At 50.6% G+C, this 19,159-nt stretch overlaps 1 protein-coding gene across 1 annotated transcript in view; it reads left to right on the top strand.

Annotated features, from left to right (window-relative positions):
• Positions 1-19,159, top strand: part of CDH23 (cadherin related 23) — a 382,425-nt gene that overhangs the window by 229,751 nt on the left and 133,515 nt on the right. The window contains exons 13-16 of the mRNA XM_039911511.1: positions 7,865-7,929; positions 10,026-10,263; positions 14,717-14,822; positions 15,775-15,902. Coding sequence (XP_039767445.1) covers positions 7,865-7,929; positions 10,026-10,263; positions 14,717-14,822; positions 15,775-15,902 — 537 coding nt within the window. The remainder of the gene's footprint in view (positions 1-7,864; positions 7,930-10,025; positions 10,264-14,716; positions 14,823-15,774; positions 15,903-19,159) is intronic.

Here is a 19,159-nt window from a genome sequence, read left to right as displayed (position 1 = left end):
AGCAGACAAGTGGCAGAGCTGGAATTAGAATCCATGACCTTTTGACTCCCGGGCCCGTGCTTTTTCCACTACGCCTTGCTGCTTTTAGGAAGGAGCAGGCAGAGGTGGGTGGATGCAGGCGCGAAGTGGGAAGCAACATAACCTAGTGGAATAGAGCACGGGCCTGGGATTCAGAAGAACCTGGGTTCTGAAAACAACTCCACCACTCGTCTGCTATGTGACCTAGGGAAAGACCATCCCCTCCTCCTCCATACCTTATCTCACCTTGGCTTCACAGACTCCGTCCTCTCCCGGTTCTCCTCTTACCTCTCTGGCCGGTCATTCTCGGTCTCCTTCGCTGGCGCCTCCTCCCCCTCCTGTCCTTTAACTGTTGGAGTTCCTCAAGGGTCAGTTCTCGGCCCTCTTCTGTTCTCCATTTACACTCACTCCCTCGGTGAACTCATTTGCTCTCACGGTTTTGACTGCCATCTCTACACAGATGACACGCAGATCTACATCTCCGCCCCTGTTCTCTCCCCCTCCCTTCAGGCTCGCAACTCCTCCCGCCTCCGGGATGTCTCCACCTGGATGTCGACCCGCCACCTAAAACTCAACATGAGCGAGACTGAGCTCCTCATCTTCTCTCCCAAACCCGGTCCTCTCCCAGACTTCCCTATCGCCGTGGATGGCACGACCATCCTTCCCGTCTCTCGGGCCCGCGATCTCGGTGTCATCCTTGACTTGTCTCTCTCGTTCACCCCACACATCCTATCCGTTACCGAGACCTGCTGGTTTCACCTTTACGATATCGCCAAGATCCGCCCTTTCCTCTCCACCCAAACGGCTACCTTACTGCTACGGGCTCTCGTTATATCCCGGCTAGACTACTGTGTCAGCCTTCTCTCTGACCTCCCTTCCTCCTCTGCGCCCCGCTCCAGTCTATTCTTCACTCCGCTGCCCGGCTCATCTTCCCGCAGAAACGATCTGGGCATGTCACTTCCCTTCTTAAACAACTCCAGTGGTTGCCTATCAACCTCCACTCCAAGCAAAAACTCCTCACTCTAGGCTTCGAGGCTCTCCGTCACCTTGCCCCTTCCTACCTCTCCTCCCTTCTCTCTTTCTACCGCTCACCCCGCATGCTCCGCTCCTCTGCCGCCCACCTCCTCACCGACCCTCGGTCTCGCCTATCTCACCGTCGACCCCCGGGCCACGTCCTCCCGCGGTCCTGGAACGCCCTCCCTCCTCACCTCCGCCAAACTGATTCTCTTCCCCTCTTCAAAACCCTACTTAAAACTCACCTCCTCCAAGAGGCGTTCCCAGACTGAGCTCCTCTTCTCCCTCTACTCCCTCTGCCATCCCCCCTTTACCTCTCCGCAGCTTAACCCTCTTTTTCCCCTTTTCCCTCTGCTCCTCCCCCTCTCCCTTCCCATCCCCTTAGCACTGTACTCGTCCACTCAACTGTATATATTTTCATTACCCTATTTATTTTGTTAATGAAATGTACATCGCCTCGATTCTATTTAGTTGCCATTGTTTTTACGAGATGTTCTTCCCCTCGACTCTATTTATCGCCATTGTTCTTGTCTGTCCGTCTCCCCCGATTAGACCGTAAGCCCGTCAAACGGCAGGGACCGTCTCTATCTGTTGCCGACTTGTTCATTCCAAGCGCTTAGTACAGTGCTCTGCACATAGTAAGCGCTCAATAAATACTATTGAATGAATGAATGAATGAAAGTCACTTAACTTCCCTGTGCCTCAGTTACCTCATTTGTAAAATAGGTATAAAGACAGTGAGCCCCATGTGGGACATGTACTGTGTCCAAATTGATTAGCTTGTATCTACCCCCACAACTTAGAATAGTGCTTGGCTCATAGTAAGAGTTTTTCCATGGGAAAAAAAAGAAATGGGCAGGGGCAGGCAGTAGGAAGGAGCAAGTGAAAGTAGGCAAATGCAGGCAGAAATGGGCAAGGGCAGTTAGGAGTGGGCAGGAGTGCAGATAGATATGGGCAGGAGAAGGCAGATGTAGGGACTGATGATTGGCATGGCTCCCTGCGAAGGTGACTTGGCCCAGGCTGAGGGATAGTTGGGAATACATTCCTGGTCTGCCTCTGACCCACTGGAGAGTCTTTGGGGCTTCAATTTCTCCATCTGCAAAATGGGTCAGATAGCACCCATTCAGCTAACAGTGGTAGTCATCCACAACTGGCGAAGGCAGAGCAGGCCCAGAGGAAGCTTCCCATCAGGAAGAAATCAGATAGCAAGCCTAGAGGAAATGATGCAGTTTGGCCACAGGAAATTTAATGAAATCTTTCTTTCTGTTCAGTCTCCTTTGGGTTTGCTTCTGGGAACTCGGAGTTGGGGACTTCCTGTTGATAGGCAGATGCTTGTCTGGGCCCTTCAGCCAACTGCTTTGTAGGGCAGGGGTTAGGGTGAGGGTCAACAGCCGAGCTGAAACCGTGGATGCTCTAAATTCCCCAGACTGGCCAATGTGGACGAATGGATTGCGCCACCTTTCTTTTGCCTAGAGAGCCCTTGCCAGACTTGCTAGGGAGTTATGAAGTGGTAAGGAAACAGGAGAAGAAGGACAAGCTAAAGGGGATGTCAAATCCTCCCTGCGAAATCAAAATCAAGGGAGACAGTGTAGGGGGCGGTGCGCTGGGAGGGATTTGATGGAAGGGAGGAAGGGGGTCTGATCAAGGCCAGGGCAAGTCCAGACATGTCTCCTACCCTCGTAAAAATGTTGATGGATTTGGGATTGAGGATCCACCACCCACTTGTTGGCAAATTGAAGCTGACGATGTACTGGTAGCAAATTTGGACTACTTGTCTCAGGCAATCTCCCAGAAGGCCGAGTGGGGGCCAGATGTGCAAAACCAGAATTACACAGTCAAAGTGTAATATCATGAGGGTTGAGTATCACCGGGAGTTCAGTAGCTCCACTCTCTCACTGCCCCCAGGAAAGGACAGGAAACTGAGCAGACCCTGGGCCAATGATAGGGTATACACTGGGGCAGCTCAAGCCCACCGGGACTCTATTTTCTCCTTCTCCTTCTCTTCCTTTACCTCCTTCTCCTCCTCCTCAAACAAGCAGGACAGTGAGGTGTTTAGAGGAGGATGCTTGGGTAGGTGCGGTGACTAATTAACAAGATAAATGCCTGGAAAGCCTTCAGAGAAGCTTGTTTCAGAAATGCTCATTAAGTGGAAGTAGTGTTGTTATTAAATAACACCTCGGCAACTATAAGAGCTTCCTACTCCCCGCTCCCTCTACTGATTGGCAGCCCGAATGTCAATGGCATTGCTCAGCCAGCGTCAGTAGTGACCCTCTCTCACCTGGTGGCATCCTGTCAGTTTGGACACTTGGAGCAGGGACTAGTGGTCCCGACCCCCAAGGTGACATGCCGCTGCCTCTGTTGTAGTCCTCCGAGAGCCTGCCTGGAGGAAATCGATTAATCAATCAGTGGCTTTTATTGAGCACTTCCTGTGTGCAGTGCACTGTTCTAAGCGCTGGGGAGAGTCCAATCAAATAGAGTTGAAATGATTCTAGTGCTGGCGGCTTATATGGCAGGACTTGCACTTCTCGTCCCTGCCTGGTGAGTTCCCACTGGGGCACTGAGTGCAACATGCCACTAGATAGGCAGGGAGCCCCACAAGAATTGTACATACACAGTCTTTTTTTGGGTTAAAGTAACTGCACTGTAGTCTGCTCCCCGTTCTTCCCCTGGCTGGGCCACTGGTCAAATCCTGACAAAGGAGCTGTTTACTTCTTGTGGGTGGGTCCCTTGATGTTTCAGGTGCAGGAGGGAACTGCAAAGGCGTCCAAGGTGCCAGATGGGGAGGGGACAGCTGGAGATTGACTCTTGGCTGGTGGTCTTCAGGGTCTCAGTTTCTCTGTCTGGAAAATGGGATTGGGTAGCCCCCAAACATCTATCAGCAGCACTCACAGCCAAAGGCGAATAGAGAAAAAACCCTGGGTCTGGTCTCGCTCATTTTCCCAAAAACTCTGGCCAAGTGGAGAAGAGATGAGAATCATTCCCTTCTCTCTCAGTTGGGAAAAAGGAGGTCCCAAACAAGGAGAAGCTGTTCCCAGCATGGATTTGGAAGCCAGCCCTTGCCCCCTAGACAAGGAGGTCATTCCCCACAAGGGAGGTACACGAGGGAAGGAAGCGTACCTTCACTTAAGCAGATCTTGGCATCGGTCTGTGTTGGGAAGCTACTTTAGAAGTTTATAGGCTTGTTAGTCTCAACTCTTCCACTGTTCTGCTCTGTCATATAGGCAAGACGCAATACCTCTGAACCTCAGCTTCCTCATCTATACAGTGGGTACAGTAATACCATTCTCTCCCTTGAGATCAGGGTGTCAAATGGCGTCTTGTCATTTCCGTGTGAACCTGGATGCATCGAAGCAGACAGTTGTCCCCAGCCTCCATGAAGAGGCTAGGCAGTTCCAGAGTGTTTCCACTGTCCCGAGCTGGGGCCGAGGCCCGAGGATGTTCCCAGCTGCCTCGGCAAGGGGCTGCATTCCAGTCAAGGGGATGGGACTGAGTGGGGTGGGGGAAGAAGGGGGTGCTCAGAGGTGGCAAGGATCATCCAGACCTTCTCCAAGGAATGCCCAGGTCATCCAAGGTGCAACTCAGGTAACCAGATCCATCATCCCCCCAAAGTGGAGGACCCCCATTGAGCTACAGAGCCCTCTGGCTGTTGGCAGACAAATGCCAAGGATGAGTGCATCCCAGGTATCTCTGAAACTGGTAGGGCAGACCATTGAGCCCCTTCCTGGAGGCAGGAGCCCCCCAGGAGCAACATCCACTGCAGTCTCTCAAGAGTCTTCAGCTCCCAGGCCAAGGAAGGAGACCATCGAATGTGAAGCCTGGGAGACCCATCTCCCCTCCCCCTCTTCTTTCACTAGGGCCCTTTCTCTCCATGTACACCTCCCATATTTCTCTATAGGCTGCAGAATGGTATTGGACGATTGTCCCCCATCCTAGCTCTTCCCTGCTGCCAATACTTCCAACCCCCCTGCCTCCCATAGGGAACAAGAATGAGCATAAATCAGATTCTGGGGACAAGCCCCTCATCAGCTAAACCCACCCTGAGGATTCTACCGCATTTACTAGCTCCTCTCTCGTCCAGTGGATGTCAAAGACAATGGGCATTGTGTGTATGTGTGTGTTGGTGGGGTAGGACAGCAGGTATGTGTGAATATGGGTGCGAGGTGAATGGGGGTAGTGTATGTGTGACATTTTGTGCATATGAGTATATGTGTGTTGGAGGTGTAACTGTGAGGCTTGCTCACACAAGAGGGGTTGTGGTGGGGGTAACCTTTTCCTTTCATTTGAAATTTTCTTTTTTTCTCTGGCCATTCAGATTTTGTGTATTTATTACAGGAAGGGCTTTAAAACCCTCCAAATCTTCCCCTGCTATGTACCAGGGGTCTCTCTCCAGGAAGATCCAGCACAGGTGCCCAGCAATTCTCTTAACTTCCCCAGGCCAACCCCAGGGCCCAAGTAGCATCTGTACTGAACAATGTCAAAAACTTGAGACCTTTCTCCTCTCTCCTCTCCACTCTCTCTCTTCTCTCTCTCTCTCTGACTTTTCCTCTGTTCTCTCCTATTTCTCTTTTCTTGTCTCTCTCTTCTCTCTCTTTTTCTTCTCTTTTCCTCTCTTCTCCATAATTTCCTTCTCCTCTCCCACCTTCATTCCTCCCTTTCCCTTCCCATTTTGCTATAGCTTCCCCTTCTTTTGTATTTAGCAGTTATCTTTCTCTTGCCAAGAAGGTGACCCTTGCCACCACTGAGACCTGCCTTCAGCCTCAAAGAGCTTTTCTATCTGCTACATTTGACTGTAGATTTCTGGAAGACAGGAGCTTTGTGTCTTCTACTTCTATTGCATGTTCCTAATTACCTTATACAGTGCTATGAACCAGGCAGAAGGGTGGAAATTGATATTTGGGGGTGGGAAGTCCAAGATGGGTGAAGGGATCAGCCTGGTGGAGTTAGCAAACTCTGTCCTTGCTGCAGCTCCTGGTTTTCCAGGAAGGATGCATCCAATGTTTCTAGGAATGTGCACCTATATAGATTCGATTCAGCTTTTGGAAGAAAAGGAGCAAAGTGAAGATACAGCCAGGAGCACCCCCCTACTCCTCTTTCCTCTGCTGACTTCCCCATCCCCGGCCTCTTTCCCCGCACACACACACACACACACCTAGATCCCTCAGAAAAAACCCCCAGATTCTGGAAAGACCATGTCCCCTCACAATGAGGTTCACATACCAGTGTCCTGCTCCAAAGTCTAATGATCACTCCAATGGATTTCTTCCCGAATCTGCCAACTTTCAGGCAGCCTTCCTACTGTGCTCGGCAATGCCCCATTTCCTCAAATCAAAGAAAGGAACGATTCAGTCAGGAGGAGATGCACCAACTGGTCTTCCAGGTACTGTGTTGCCCTGCCCATGCCCAGAACAGGTCGGCCAATCAGATCCAACAACCTCAACCCCAGTCTGCTCTTGTTGCTGGTTTATTTATCCATTTTGTTATCTACTCCCAGTCTCTTAAAACTTTTTTTTATCCATTTATGCCTAGATCCCTTTAGATCACAAGGGCTTCGAAGTCAGAGATTGTATGTTATGATTGCTCTCGTTATATCCCGGCTAGACTACTGTGTCAGCCTTCTCTCTGACCTCCCTTCCTCCTCTCTCGCCCTGCTCCGGTCTATTCTTCACTCCGCTGCCCGGCTCATCTTCCTGCAGAAACGATCTGGGCATGTCACTCCCCTTCTTAAACAACTCCAGTGGTTGCCTATCGACCTCCGCTCCAAACAAAAACTCCTCACTCTAGGCTTCAAGGCTCTCCATCACCTTGCCCCTTCCTACCTCTCCTCCCTTCTCTCTTTCTACCGCCCACCCCGCACGCTCCGCTCCTCCGCCGCCCACCTCCTCGCCGTCCCTCGGTCTCGCCTATCCCGCCGTCGACCCCTGGGTCACGTCCTCCCGCGGTCCTGGAACGCCCTCCCTCCTCACCTCCGCCAAACTGATTCTCTTTCCCTCTTCAAAACCTTACTTAAAAATCACCTCCTCCAAGAGGCGTTCCCAGACTGAGCTCCTCTTCCCCCTCTACTCCCTCTGCCATCCCCCCTTTACCTCTCCGCAGCTAAAGCCTCATTTTCCCCTTTTCCCTCTGCTCCTCCACCTCTCCCTTCCCATCCCCACAGCACTGTACTCGTCCGCTCAACTGTATATATTTTCCTTACCCTATTTATTTTGTTAATGAATTGTACATCGCCTCGATTCTATTTAGTTGCCATTGTTTTTTACGAGATGTTCTTCCCCTTGACGCTGTTTAGTGCCATTGTTCTTGTCTGTCCGTCTCCCCCGATTAGACCGTAAGCCCGTCAAACGGCAGGGACTGTCTCTATCTGTTGCCGACTTGTTCATCCCAAGCGCTTAGTACAGTGCTCTGCACATAGTAAGCGCTCAATAAATACTATTGAATGAATGTTATATTCCTTTTGAGAAGCACCATGAACTATTGAAAAGAACACAGACCTAGGAGTCAGAAGACCTGGGTTCTAGTCATGGCTCTGCTACTTGCTGCCTGTGTGACCTTGGATAAATCACTTAACTTCTCTGTGCCTAATTTTTTCATCTGTAAAATGGGGATTCAGCACCTGTTCTCTGTCCTACTTAGAATGTGAGCCTAATGAGGAATAGGGACATTGAGTGATACAATACTTGGCACATAGTAAGTGCTTAACAAACACCAAAAATATTGACTGTTTCCCCAAGAGCTTAGTACAGTGCTCTGCCTACAATAGACACTCAGTATAGTGTTCTGTGCTGGTCACTGTTGTTGATGATGCTGATGATGACCTCTTTTTCTCATTTTAAAGGCCACAGACAATGACGTGGGCAGCTATGGGAAGGTCAGCTACTTCTTTAGTGATGATCCAGACAGGTGAGACCCATCAGGGCTTCCAAGCCCTACCTTCTCTTCACCCCCTTCTCCCCCTTCCCCATCCACTTGCCTCCTTGGGTCAGGAAGCAACATTCCAAGAGCAAAAGCAGGCAGGTGTTCTGCTGATTGGGATCCCAGGAAACCCGAGTTCTGTTTCTGGGTTCACCATTAATTTGCTGTGGGACCATGGTCAAAGAGCTTGTCCTGTCGGGTCCTCAGTTTCCACAAAGGAAGGCAGATGTGTTTAACAATTCCTAGTTACCTCCCAGGGGAGGTGTGACAGGCATAATAAATTAGTCAGTAGTTGACTAACTGGAAAAGAGCACTAAATCGTGGAATTGAAGATTGCTACTTATTTAGAGGGAAGAAAGTGGGGAGGGTCCCTCGAAAAGCCAATGAATAGTGACTGTCAAATGGATGAGGTTTGAACATAATTTCCCACTATGTAAATATTATGCTTTTTGCTTTTAAAGATGGTTTTTATCATGTTTGGTTTGTCATCCTGGCAGACCCTTTAATTAACAAAACCCATGAGAATGAGTAACATGACATCAGTTTGAGAAACAGGTGCTTTGATAAATATGTTGTTTTCTGTGACTATGACCCTTTCTTCCTCCCTCTCCTTTTGGATCCTCAGAGCCAATTCTGGGAGGATTCATTCTAGAAATGGAACAAACTTTTCGTTGGGTTTCATATTCCACTTCCTTGACCCCTCTGCCTCACTCACCGGGAGCACCTCCCAACCTGGCCAGGGCCTGTCTGCCTGAGCGCCTCAGCTTTATTTTTGCATGGTATTAGTGAAGCATCTACCGTGTGTTGGGCACTGTTCTAGGGTAGATACAAGTTAATCAGGTCAGGGACAGTTTTGTCCCATATGGGACTCACAGTCTAAATAGGGACAACAGGTATTGAATCTCCAGTTGATCTGTAAGGAAACTGAGGCCAGGAGAAGGTAAGTGACTTGTCCAAGGTCACACAACTGGGAAGTGGAGGAGCCAGGATTAGAACCCAGTTACTCTGCCTCCCAAGCCTGTGCTCTTCCCACTAGGCCACTCTGCTTCCCTCAGCTACTTGAATCCTGGACCTTCTCTTCCCCGTACCTCTGCCTCTACCCCTCAGTGCTACCTTGAAGCTTACTTGCTTCCTGCTTCCCACTTCTAGTTCTGCTTCTAGTTACAGGCTGGGCCTGAGGTCCTGGTCTTGTGGCAACCACAAAAGGCAACTGCTGAGACTGATGTGGCCAGTGGGCAGCCTCTCCCATGGACATTAGTGAGTCCCACTGGGTATGAGAGTTCCTCCAGGCCAATAGATGAATTTGGAGGAGAGGAACTGGGCAGCTGACTAGTAGGGGTGAGGTGAGGGGGTTAAGAGGTCGGTAGAGCTGTGAGGGTATGGCTGCTCTGCTAAGGCAGACAGGATATAGGAACCTTGCTGTTTGTGTACTTCCCTCCGCTGGGAGAGGTGCCTGGAGAACCCAGAAGTCTTTGTCCCTAGCTTAGGATTCCCTCTACCTGGCCACTCTGGACTTCCATGGTTGGAAGCAGCATGGCAAGAGCATGAGCTTGGGATTCAGAGGATGTGGGTTCTAATCTCGGCTCACCCCTTGTCTGCTGTGTGACCTTGGGCAAGTCACTTCACTTCTCTGTGCTTCAGTTACCTCATCTGTAAAATGGGGATTTTAAGACTGTGAGCCCCAGGTGGGACAACCTAATTACCTTGCATCTACCCCAGCACTTGTGTCAACAGTGTCAACTTGTGTCAACAGTGGTTGACACATAGTAAGTGCTAAACAAATACCGTAATTATTATTACTGTTTTGTTTTCCAGCCTTCCAATACCCAGTCTCTTGGGTGGGTGGGGAACTTTAACTCAACCGTGGAGAAGCCTTAAAGCTCCTCATTCTCTCACCCATGTAGAGTAACAAGGGGCAACAGGCAACTGGAAAAAGATGCTGATTTTGTTCATTTAACTACCAGTAAATCCCCTTGGAGGAGTGCCTGGGCCAATGAAAAAGGAACATGGGCTGGTGAAAATCAAACTCACTTTCAAGGCCCTTTTAACCGAGAGAGCCACCTCTCCATCTTTCCTGAGGACAGGTTTTCTTTGGACAAGGACACGGGGGTCATCATCCTGATTGCCCGGCTGGACTTTGAGACAACCCAGCGTTACACTCTGACGGTGATCGCCAGGGACGGGGGAGGTGAGGAGACCACCGGCCGGGTCCGGGTCAACGTGCTGGATGTCAACGACAATGTGCCCACCTTCCAGAAGGATTCTTATCTGGGAGCCCTGAGGGAGAACGAGCCCTCAATCACCCAGCTGGTGCGGCTCAGGGTAAGCAGACTGGCAATCAATCACTCGGTGCTATTGATTGAGTGCCTATTGAGTGAAGTCACTGTATGAGCAGTTTCTTGGCTTGTTCTTCATGATTCTGCTTTTCTGCAATTAGTTGGATTCATTCTCATGGCCAAGGGGGGAGTGGCAGACCCTGCCTCCACCCCCAGCCATGCCTGCCTTCTCATGGATCACCAGTAGCCACAGCCCCGACTTTCCAGTGGCAGACTGACCACTCCACTCTCCTGGAAATCCCTTTTGGCTGTGAATTGTTGAATTAACGTTTGTCAACAGGCTCGGAGGGCATTCATGTCTTTAACCGAACACCCAACCTCCTGCCCACTACCAAAGGATGAGTGTACTAAGTGCTTATTAGAGCATATTAGAAGCAAGACACACATTCTCTGGAACAGAGAACAGCAGCAGCAACAGAGCAACAGCTCTGGATAGTAGTGACAAAAGGAATCCACTCCCAAATGCCTCTGTCCCTGAGAAACTGAGCAGGGATGCCCCTCTTGTCACCTTATCTTGCTGCTGTTGCTTCTTGCTAGGTCCCTCAGTATCCTTTGACTCCCTTTGATCTGACCCCCTTGTGTGCCATAATACCCATCTGTCCATCCAAACCCTCTGGGGTGGGTGAAAATCTCTGCTATATACAGTAGTCTGGCCCACCAATTAAGCTCTGTGGCTTACAGAAGAGTGAAGTGGACTGATGTTGGCAAAGCTCTCAAGGAAAGGGTCCTTAGCTTTGCCCTTCCTGATCTTGTCTTCCACCACCTCATCTCTTCCTGTTCCTTTCTCCTCTCTGCCACCTCCTGCACTATCAGTCAGCCCAGAAACCCACACCCTTTCATTTTGCCTTTAAAAATCTTAACCCAGGAAGCTGTGCAGCAGGAAATGTCAATGGCATCAAGAAGGGTTTGGATTAATTTCAGGGTGAGCCGTTTATTCAGAATTGCTAACAGGAAAGTTAGGAATGGAGAGGGGAAGTTCCGGGATGTTGGGTGGTCCAGCCCTTACCACGAGGATGGGTGACCTGCAGGACAACCAGTAACACGGTTCCTATTAGTATCCAAGTACCACTCTTAGAAAGAGAATTCAGAGCTGGATGAACCGTGGGCCTGAACCAGCAATGGTTTTAGGCTTGATCTGATAGTCCTATGAGCTGTGACACTGCATCCCAGAGAGAGCTTGATGATCGTGGTTGTCATGTGCCCTTTGGCCTCAAGGAATTCAAAGTCAAGGACAGGACCACCTGTCCTTCCAGGGATAAGACCTGGTTCATTTCCAAAAGTGCTCACTTTCCAGGTCCAAGGAGGACAAGGTGGGTGACAGGAGTGGCCATAGTGCATCGTTTCCACAGGAGGAGCTCAGTGAATCCCTCACTGACCACATCCACCCTCAACCAGGCCTAGTGCCCATCTGGGTTCCCAATGGACCTGACACGGCTTCTGGACAGGGACAGAATCATGTGACGCTAGTCCATGAGACACAGCCACACCTTTTCTGATGGCCACAGCCCCTTTCTGATCAGCCAGTGTCTCTGTGGCCTGCCTGCACCTGAGGGTGGGCCAGGGCTGTGGCTTTTGGCACCCATCTCTGTTTCCAGCTCACTGTCAGGCACCCATGTGGCTCAGACCACAGATGTCCCTGGATAAGTGAGAAACAACCCTGAAGTGCAGGTTTAGAGTAGCCGTGCAGAGGGAACCAAGGAGAGAGCAGCAGGAGAAAGGGTTTTCATAGCATCGGGGGGGCCAGATTGGGGTGTTGCAGTCTCTCTTCCCTTTCACCCTCTTGAGCTAACTCCTGCTTACCTTCCCTCAAGTTGGCAAGGGCCCTTGGGAAATGGGTATTTGTTCTGGAGTGTACTTGGGAGGTAGACTGCTGCTGACATGCAGCAATTCCTCCATCCTTGGCCACCTGGAACAGCCCTCCCCTCCCGACCCACTGGTCACTCTGCTGTGCTACCTGGGTAAGGATCAGCTCTGACAGCAACTCCCATGACAGTGGCCTCCGGGAGGCATCTCCAGCACTGGTGGCAGAATTTGAAGGAGACTAATGGGTTCCACCAAGGGAAGTGACAGACAGCAACAGGAGGAGAGCCGGGAGAGGGGAGAGAAGGAAGAGAAGGGCTGAAAGGAGGAGGTGAAGGAGGAGGAATAAGAGGAGGAGGAGGAAGAGGAACAGGGGGAGGAAGTCAGTCAGTCAGTCTCATATTTATTGAACACATACTGTGTGCAGAGCACTGTATTAAGCACTTGGGAGAGCTCAATATAACAATAAACAGACACATTCCCTGCCCACAATGAACTTACATTCATTCATTCAGTAGTATTTATTGAGCACTTACTATGTGCAGAGCACTGTACTAAGCGCTTGGAATGTACAATTCGGCAACAGATAGAGACAATCCCTGCCCAATGATGGGCTTACAGTCTAATCGGGGGAGACAGATGGACAAAAACAAGACAACATAGTCAAGATAAATAGAATCAAGGGGATGTAACACCTCATTAACAAAATAAATAGGGTAATAAAAATATATACAAATGAGCACAGTGCTGAGGGGAGGGGAAAGGAGAGGGTGAGGAACAGAGGGAAAGGGGGCTTAGCTGACGGAAGGTGAAGGGGGGAAGGGGGAGGGAGCAGAGGGCAGGGGGAGGAAGAGAGAGAGCAGAGGGAAAAGGGGAAGCTCAGTCTGGGAAGCCCTCTTAGAGGAGGTGAGCTCTCAATCATACAAGATTGGTGGGTGAGACCACTCCATTCTTTGGCTCAACAGGACCTCTGCTTAGGAGTCCCCAGGGGTCAGTGGCCCTCAACTGCTCAAAGAGGTGTGAATTGTGGGAGGCAAGTGCCTTCCTGATTGAGGAAGCAGTGGCTTTCTGCTGTAGCAGACTTATAAAATCACTGGGTCCTCCTCCACACCCTCCTGACTCAGAACAATGGGCCCTCCAACTCAGAACTTTGTGTCTAGCAGTGGGAACAGGACACTTGGAGGACCAGGTGATCCATGGATTTTTCTCCTGGATCTCCACCCTCAAGGTTGGGGATGGGTCATCTCACATCCCTTACTTTTCCTCTGGCAACTCAGCCCATCTATATGGAGCCTGTTGATACTTTAGGCTGCACAACTTCCTGGGGGACCAGATTTGATGCTCTTATCACCCACGGGTGGGTATGATGAGTTTCCTTCATTTGGTTTGAACCCATGCCCCTTAAGCTTCATCGGGGAAGCTGAGGCTTCAAAAATTACTCTCCAAACTGCAATGTCCTCTCTCACTGACTTAAAAAGGCATGGATGTTCTCTCTGTGACTTTGCCCCTCATGGCCTCTTTCTCCTCACATCCCTCTTTCCCCTTACCTTGTATCCCTCTCCACATACATGGTCTCCAGACAAGTGCCTCTGTTGTGTGCAGTCTTGCCTGTTTACTGCACCCATGCCAGTCAACCCAGATCAGAGGCATGAAGGAAGTCCAGCTGCAAGGAACCAGGGACTTTCACAGAGACAGAAAATCCCCCACAATGCCCTAGTTCTCCCTGCCTTGCTGGAAATGTCCTAAGAAGAAGGGGAAAAACCTGGGCTGCTAAGGAAAATGACTCTAGGAGTTGGTATGTGGTGATGGAAGAGATTGAGGTGTTGCAGTCTCTGTTTCTGTCATTTCACCCTCTGAAACTAACTCCCAGTCACCTTCCTTCAAGTTGGCTAGGGCCCATAGGAAATGGGTATTTGTTCAGGAGTGGACTTGGAAGGCAGGCTGCTGCTGAAATGCAGCAATTTCTCCGTCCTTGGCCACCTGGACTGGCCCTCCCCTCCCCCAACCCATTGGTCACTCCACTGGGCTGACAGGTTAAGGATCAGCTGTGATAGCAACTCCCAATTATGGGGGGGGCCTCCCAAGGGCATCTCCAGCACTGGCAGCAAGATTCGTCTCATTGAGCTAGCACTCCTTCTCCCGAATGTCCTAACACCTGTGGCTCAGAGCCAAAGCTATCCTGAGGAGCCTATCTAGCTATCTGAGGAGGGACCTCCACTGTTACCCATCCAGTCAACTGAGCTGAGATGTAAATTTGCTAGGACTGTGACCTAATAGAGTTATAAGCGGCCTCCCTGCCTTACACAGTGGCTGCCAAGAAGCCCAGGGACTGAGTCTGATCTGATTCTCTTGAATCTACCCCACTGCTTAGCCCAGGGCTTGGCGAAAGAAAGCACTCTACAGATGGCACAGTTACTAAGCCCAGATAGTAAGGTGTGCCTGAGCCGGCTAAGGCTGAGCCGGGAAAGATCTCCCACAGCCTGAACAACAAAAGGTTCCGTCCACTAGCTCCAGCCCTTCCCTGTTCCCTGCTCCCCAAAGCAGGGCTTGAAAAGCAGGGCTTGAAGGCCTTCCAAAGCTCTCAGCCACAGCCTCTGTATGCCCTCAAGCCCACCAGGGTCCCTCCTGCCTCTGCCCAGGCCACTGATGAAGACTCCCCACCCAACAACCAGATTGCCTACAGCATCGTGAACGCCTCTGCTTTTGGCAGCTACTTCAACATTAACGTCTACGAAGGCTACGGAGGTGAGAGATCGGGAGGGGTAGGTGGGTAGGGGCTGGGCCAGGGAGCACCAGGGTATGGGGCCGTGAAAGGAGTCGGGGCAAGGAAAAGAGGACATCATGATTTAGGACTTGGACCTTTTTCTGGCAGAGAGGGCCAAGCTGGCAGCCCTGAAGTTTAATAGGCAGGCAGAAATGGGGTTGGGGATTGCCCCACCTTAGATCCAGGTGGTACTTCCCTCAGCCCATTCCAGCTTTCTGTCTTTCCAGAAGCTGCATGATGGCAGAGAGGAGAGACCTTGTCCATCCAGATGCCTTTTGGTCTATCCTAGCCTGGTACCCCTGCAGCCCTTAATTACATTCAAGAAAACTCAGTAATAATAATTGTAGCATTTGTTAAGTGCTTACTATGAGCCAAGCACTCTACTAAGCACTGAGATAGATACAAGATAAGCTCAAAGTCTAAGTAGAAGAGAGAAATATATATTGAATCCCCATTTTGCAGATGAGGGAACTGAGGCCCAGGGAAGTTAAGTGACTTACCTAAAGTCACACAGAAGACAAATGGCAGAGCTGGGCATAGAACACAGGTCCTCTGACTCTAAGGCCCATTCTCTTTCCACTAGGCCATGCTGTTTTAATGTCAGGCCAGATTGTTGGTGTTCTGAATATCTGTGCTTATTTTTATCCCAGAGTTATTAGAGCATTGGAGAACTGGGATGGATGGAGGGAGGGAAGGGGCTGAATTTGGTGCTCTTGCTCCTCCACTTCTGGGACAAATCTTGACCATTTGGGTGACCTAAGATGGGTGAGGTCTCTCAACACCATGACCAACATGGGCAGCACAATGGACTCTTGCCTTGTCTACTCCATCAGAGTCCTTGGGCCCAGGGAACTGAGTTAACCAGAGCTCAGGGTCCAGGCCTGTTGGATTTGAGTGTTACTTTTGTCCCTGACGGGCTGCTTGCCTTTGCAGTGATCAGTGTGAGTCATCCACTGGACTACGAGCAGATTCCCAATGGGCTCCTGTACCTAACGGTCATGGCCAAGGACGCTGGCATCCCGCCCCTTAACAGCACAGTCCCCGTCACCATCGAGGTGTTTGTAAGTACCAGGATCCCCAGCCCCCCTAACCCCAATCTCACTTCCTGTGTCCCCATCACTCCTTTCCCCTCAGTGTCCCCAGTCAGAGCCCCACACTTCCCCTTAGTCTGCACAATTACTGCTTTGAATCAGGAGTCCAATTGGCTCTTAGCCAGACCAGGAGCTGCTGAGTCCATCAGCAAGTTGCCCAGATCCCTAGATCCTTCCCCTTTGCCCTCAGTGCTGCGAGAAATGGATAATAATAATAACAATAAGGGTATTTGTTAAGCACTTACTTTGTGCCAGGCACTGTACTAAATCCTGGACATAACTTGGCCTGCTGGTAGCCTTTGGCAGGAGGCATGTGGGTATAGAGAGGGGCCAGCTGATGAAGCAAGAAAAAGCAGAGCTAAAAGTTGGTTAATTTTGTTTTTTGTAGCAGCTCAGGTGAAAGGAAGGTGTTGAGATTAAAGGCTAAAGGAGAATTGATTTATCCAAGCCACCTCAGTTCAATGAGGTCATAGCTCTCCGAGGGTTTATTATCTTGGCCTGTCCAGGAAATGGCAGCCTTAGAATGGGGCTGCTCTAGAATGGGCTCTATATGAAACAGAGCCACTCCAGAACAGAGCTGCTCAAGGACCAGGCCAATCCAGAATAGAGTCCAAGGCTTGGCCTGTTGAGGATGAGAGATAAGGACTCTCAAGGTGGAGCCAGTTCTGAAGGTTCATTCATTCATTTGTGCAGAGCACTGTACTAAGCACTTGGGATGTACAATTTGGCAACAGTTAGAGACAATCCCTGCCCAATGATGGGCTCACAGTGCTCTGAGCCCTGCACTGGCATTTCCTCGTAAAATAAATAAACTGTGGTATTTGTTAAGCACTTACTATGTGCAAAGCACTGTTCTAAGCACTGGGGGATACAAGGTGATCAGGTTGTCCCACGTGGGGCTCACAGTTTTAATCCCCATTTGACAGATGAGGTAACTGAGGCACAGAGAAGTTAAATGACTTGCCCAAGGTCACACAGCTAACAGTGGAGCCGGGATTAGAACCCGTGACCTCTGACGCCCAAGTCCGCACTCTTTCCACTGAGCCACACTGCTTCTCACGTGCCCTTACCTGAAATGCCTCACAGCTCTGATTTCCCAGTAGGGAAATAGGCCCAGGCAGGGGAAGAGTAAGGCTTCTCCAGCAAGTCAGGGGTGAAGTAAGGAGTGACGACCCAGTGCCAGGACTCATGTCCCCAACCTGACCCTGCCCCAAATCCATTTCTGGAATGGGGACTGGGCAGAGGGGCTGGGCATTGTGTTAGATGCTGCATGGCTGTAGTCAGCTCCCTGTCTCCCGAGAACAGTTTGTTCCACCCAAATCTCCAAGTTCCCAGTGGGCCCTGTGCCCTCAGCCCAGCCTCAGTCCTGAGGCTGCCAGGAATCCATGGGGTCCCGAGGACTGCTTGCCAGTCTGTTGATTGCTCTAGATCCCCTGGCCCCAGAGAATGGTGGCCTGAACCCTCAGGACACTCAGGAGCGATTCTCGTTGGTGCCCTCGGGCCAATAAGAGGCTCTGTGGGTCCACCCAGGTGCCCAACATAGCTTCCAGATCACTTCTCCGAGTCCATGGCTGTCCGTTCCACCCAGCACATTGAAGGCAGGAGGTAGTGACAAACAGGGACCTCAGGAAGCTCCCTGAGCAGAGTCATGCTCCTCCTCCTCAACCAAACAGTACTTGCCTACTCGCCTTCCCCTTCTCTAATGATTCATCAGGGCTGAGACCCAGATATGCCTGCCAGCTGCCCAGCAGGGCTAGCCACACCTGAGACCTCCAGTCCCTGGATCTGTCTCCATCTCCTGGGAAATCCTCCCATGTTCACTTCCTTCCACCCAATTGCATCCGGCTTAAGAGGTGCCAGCTCCTCAATGTCCCCCATCTCCCCCCCGGCCCTTGTCTGTGAGACTTATGGTTCTCCCCAAAACTGGAGCTTGAGTGTGTGTCTCTGAGCTAGAGGGTGTGCCTGCATGTGTGTGGGCTTGCAGGCGTGTGCGTGCAAGTGTGTAGAGATATGTGTGAGTCTGTGTGTGAGGTGTGTGTTCTCGGAGGAGGCAAAAATGGAGTATTAGCTGTGACAGAATTAGATCAGATTGTCAAGTGGAGAAACACTGAGATTTCAGTGTTCAGGGAAGATATCAAGCCCCGAAGCCTCTTTGCTTTCCATCCCCACTGATTTCCACAGTGAACCACACTGGCTTGCCAACAGCCTCTCTTCTGCTGCCCGGAAACCCAAGGTACTGTGGAGTTGAGTCTCTAGAGGTTGGGTCTCAGCAAACACTGCCTCCCCTCTCATAGCTCAGATCAGTGCAGGGAGGAGCCAGGACTCCCTGTTTGAGCCTGGGTAAAAGCTGGAAAAGAAGGGGACTAAGCAGCACTGACCAGGGACTGGGGAGACAGACCAACCCCTAAACAGGATCCATCCCAGGATCCAGCTGACTTTCAGGGTAGAATAGGCTCCTTCCCTTTATTTTCCTGCCTGGTAAAGAGCCCAGAAGTTCAGTCAACAATCATTATCTGTTTTCCTGGGCAACAGGGAGGCCGTCGATCATCACAATCTGCAAATAATCCAGAAATCTCGCTTTCACTAATAGTGACAGAAGGTTGACTTTTCCTGAATAGCTTACAGGGAACAGAAACTCCTCCCTTCCCTGGCTGCCTGCTAGGGAAGTGGCCAAGGAGCCAGGGGGCCGTGGTGAATGAGGGGTCATCACCCCTTTCCATCCCCACCACCCCAGATCACGACCAGGCTGCTGCCCCCCTTCCCAAACTGAACGGACAGTGTCCTCTTCCTCTTGCCTCCTGCTCCACCTCCCTCTGGGAGGACCAAACAAGCCACCAGCCAGCGACTTGGCGGAACCCAATGGTCTTTTTGGACAGTGTAGTCACTTGTGTCTAAAGACCATACTTGAAAAGGTCATCTGCTTCTGGTTGATTTTGTACGCGGGTGATTTTTAAGTGGCTGTCACTTTCCCAGCTCTCTCCACCAAAGGGATTTTCTCTCAACTGAAAAAAATCAAATGATGAAGTAGCTTCATAGCAGCACTTTTGGAAAAAGGGGAATGGGGGGAAAGGGGAAGCTGAACAAAGAGAGAGTGCTGAGGTGATTTTTTTTCATCGTTGCTTGTTGGTTTTTAATAAAGAAGTCAAACTCACTTTGTAGATTTCCCATTAGGGGACAATAAGCTTTTGTAGAGGCAGCCGCTGAATTAGAACTAATAGCAAGTGCAG

Source organism: Ornithorhynchus anatinus, chromosome 3 (assembly GCF_004115215.2).
Source record: "Ornithorhynchus anatinus isolate Pmale09 chromosome 3, mOrnAna1.pri.v4, whole genome shotgun sequence".
Lineage (NCBI taxonomy): Eukaryota > Metazoa > Chordata > Mammalia > Monotremata > Ornithorhynchidae > Ornithorhynchus > Ornithorhynchus anatinus.
This window is presented reverse-complemented; position numbering and strand designations above follow the sequence as displayed.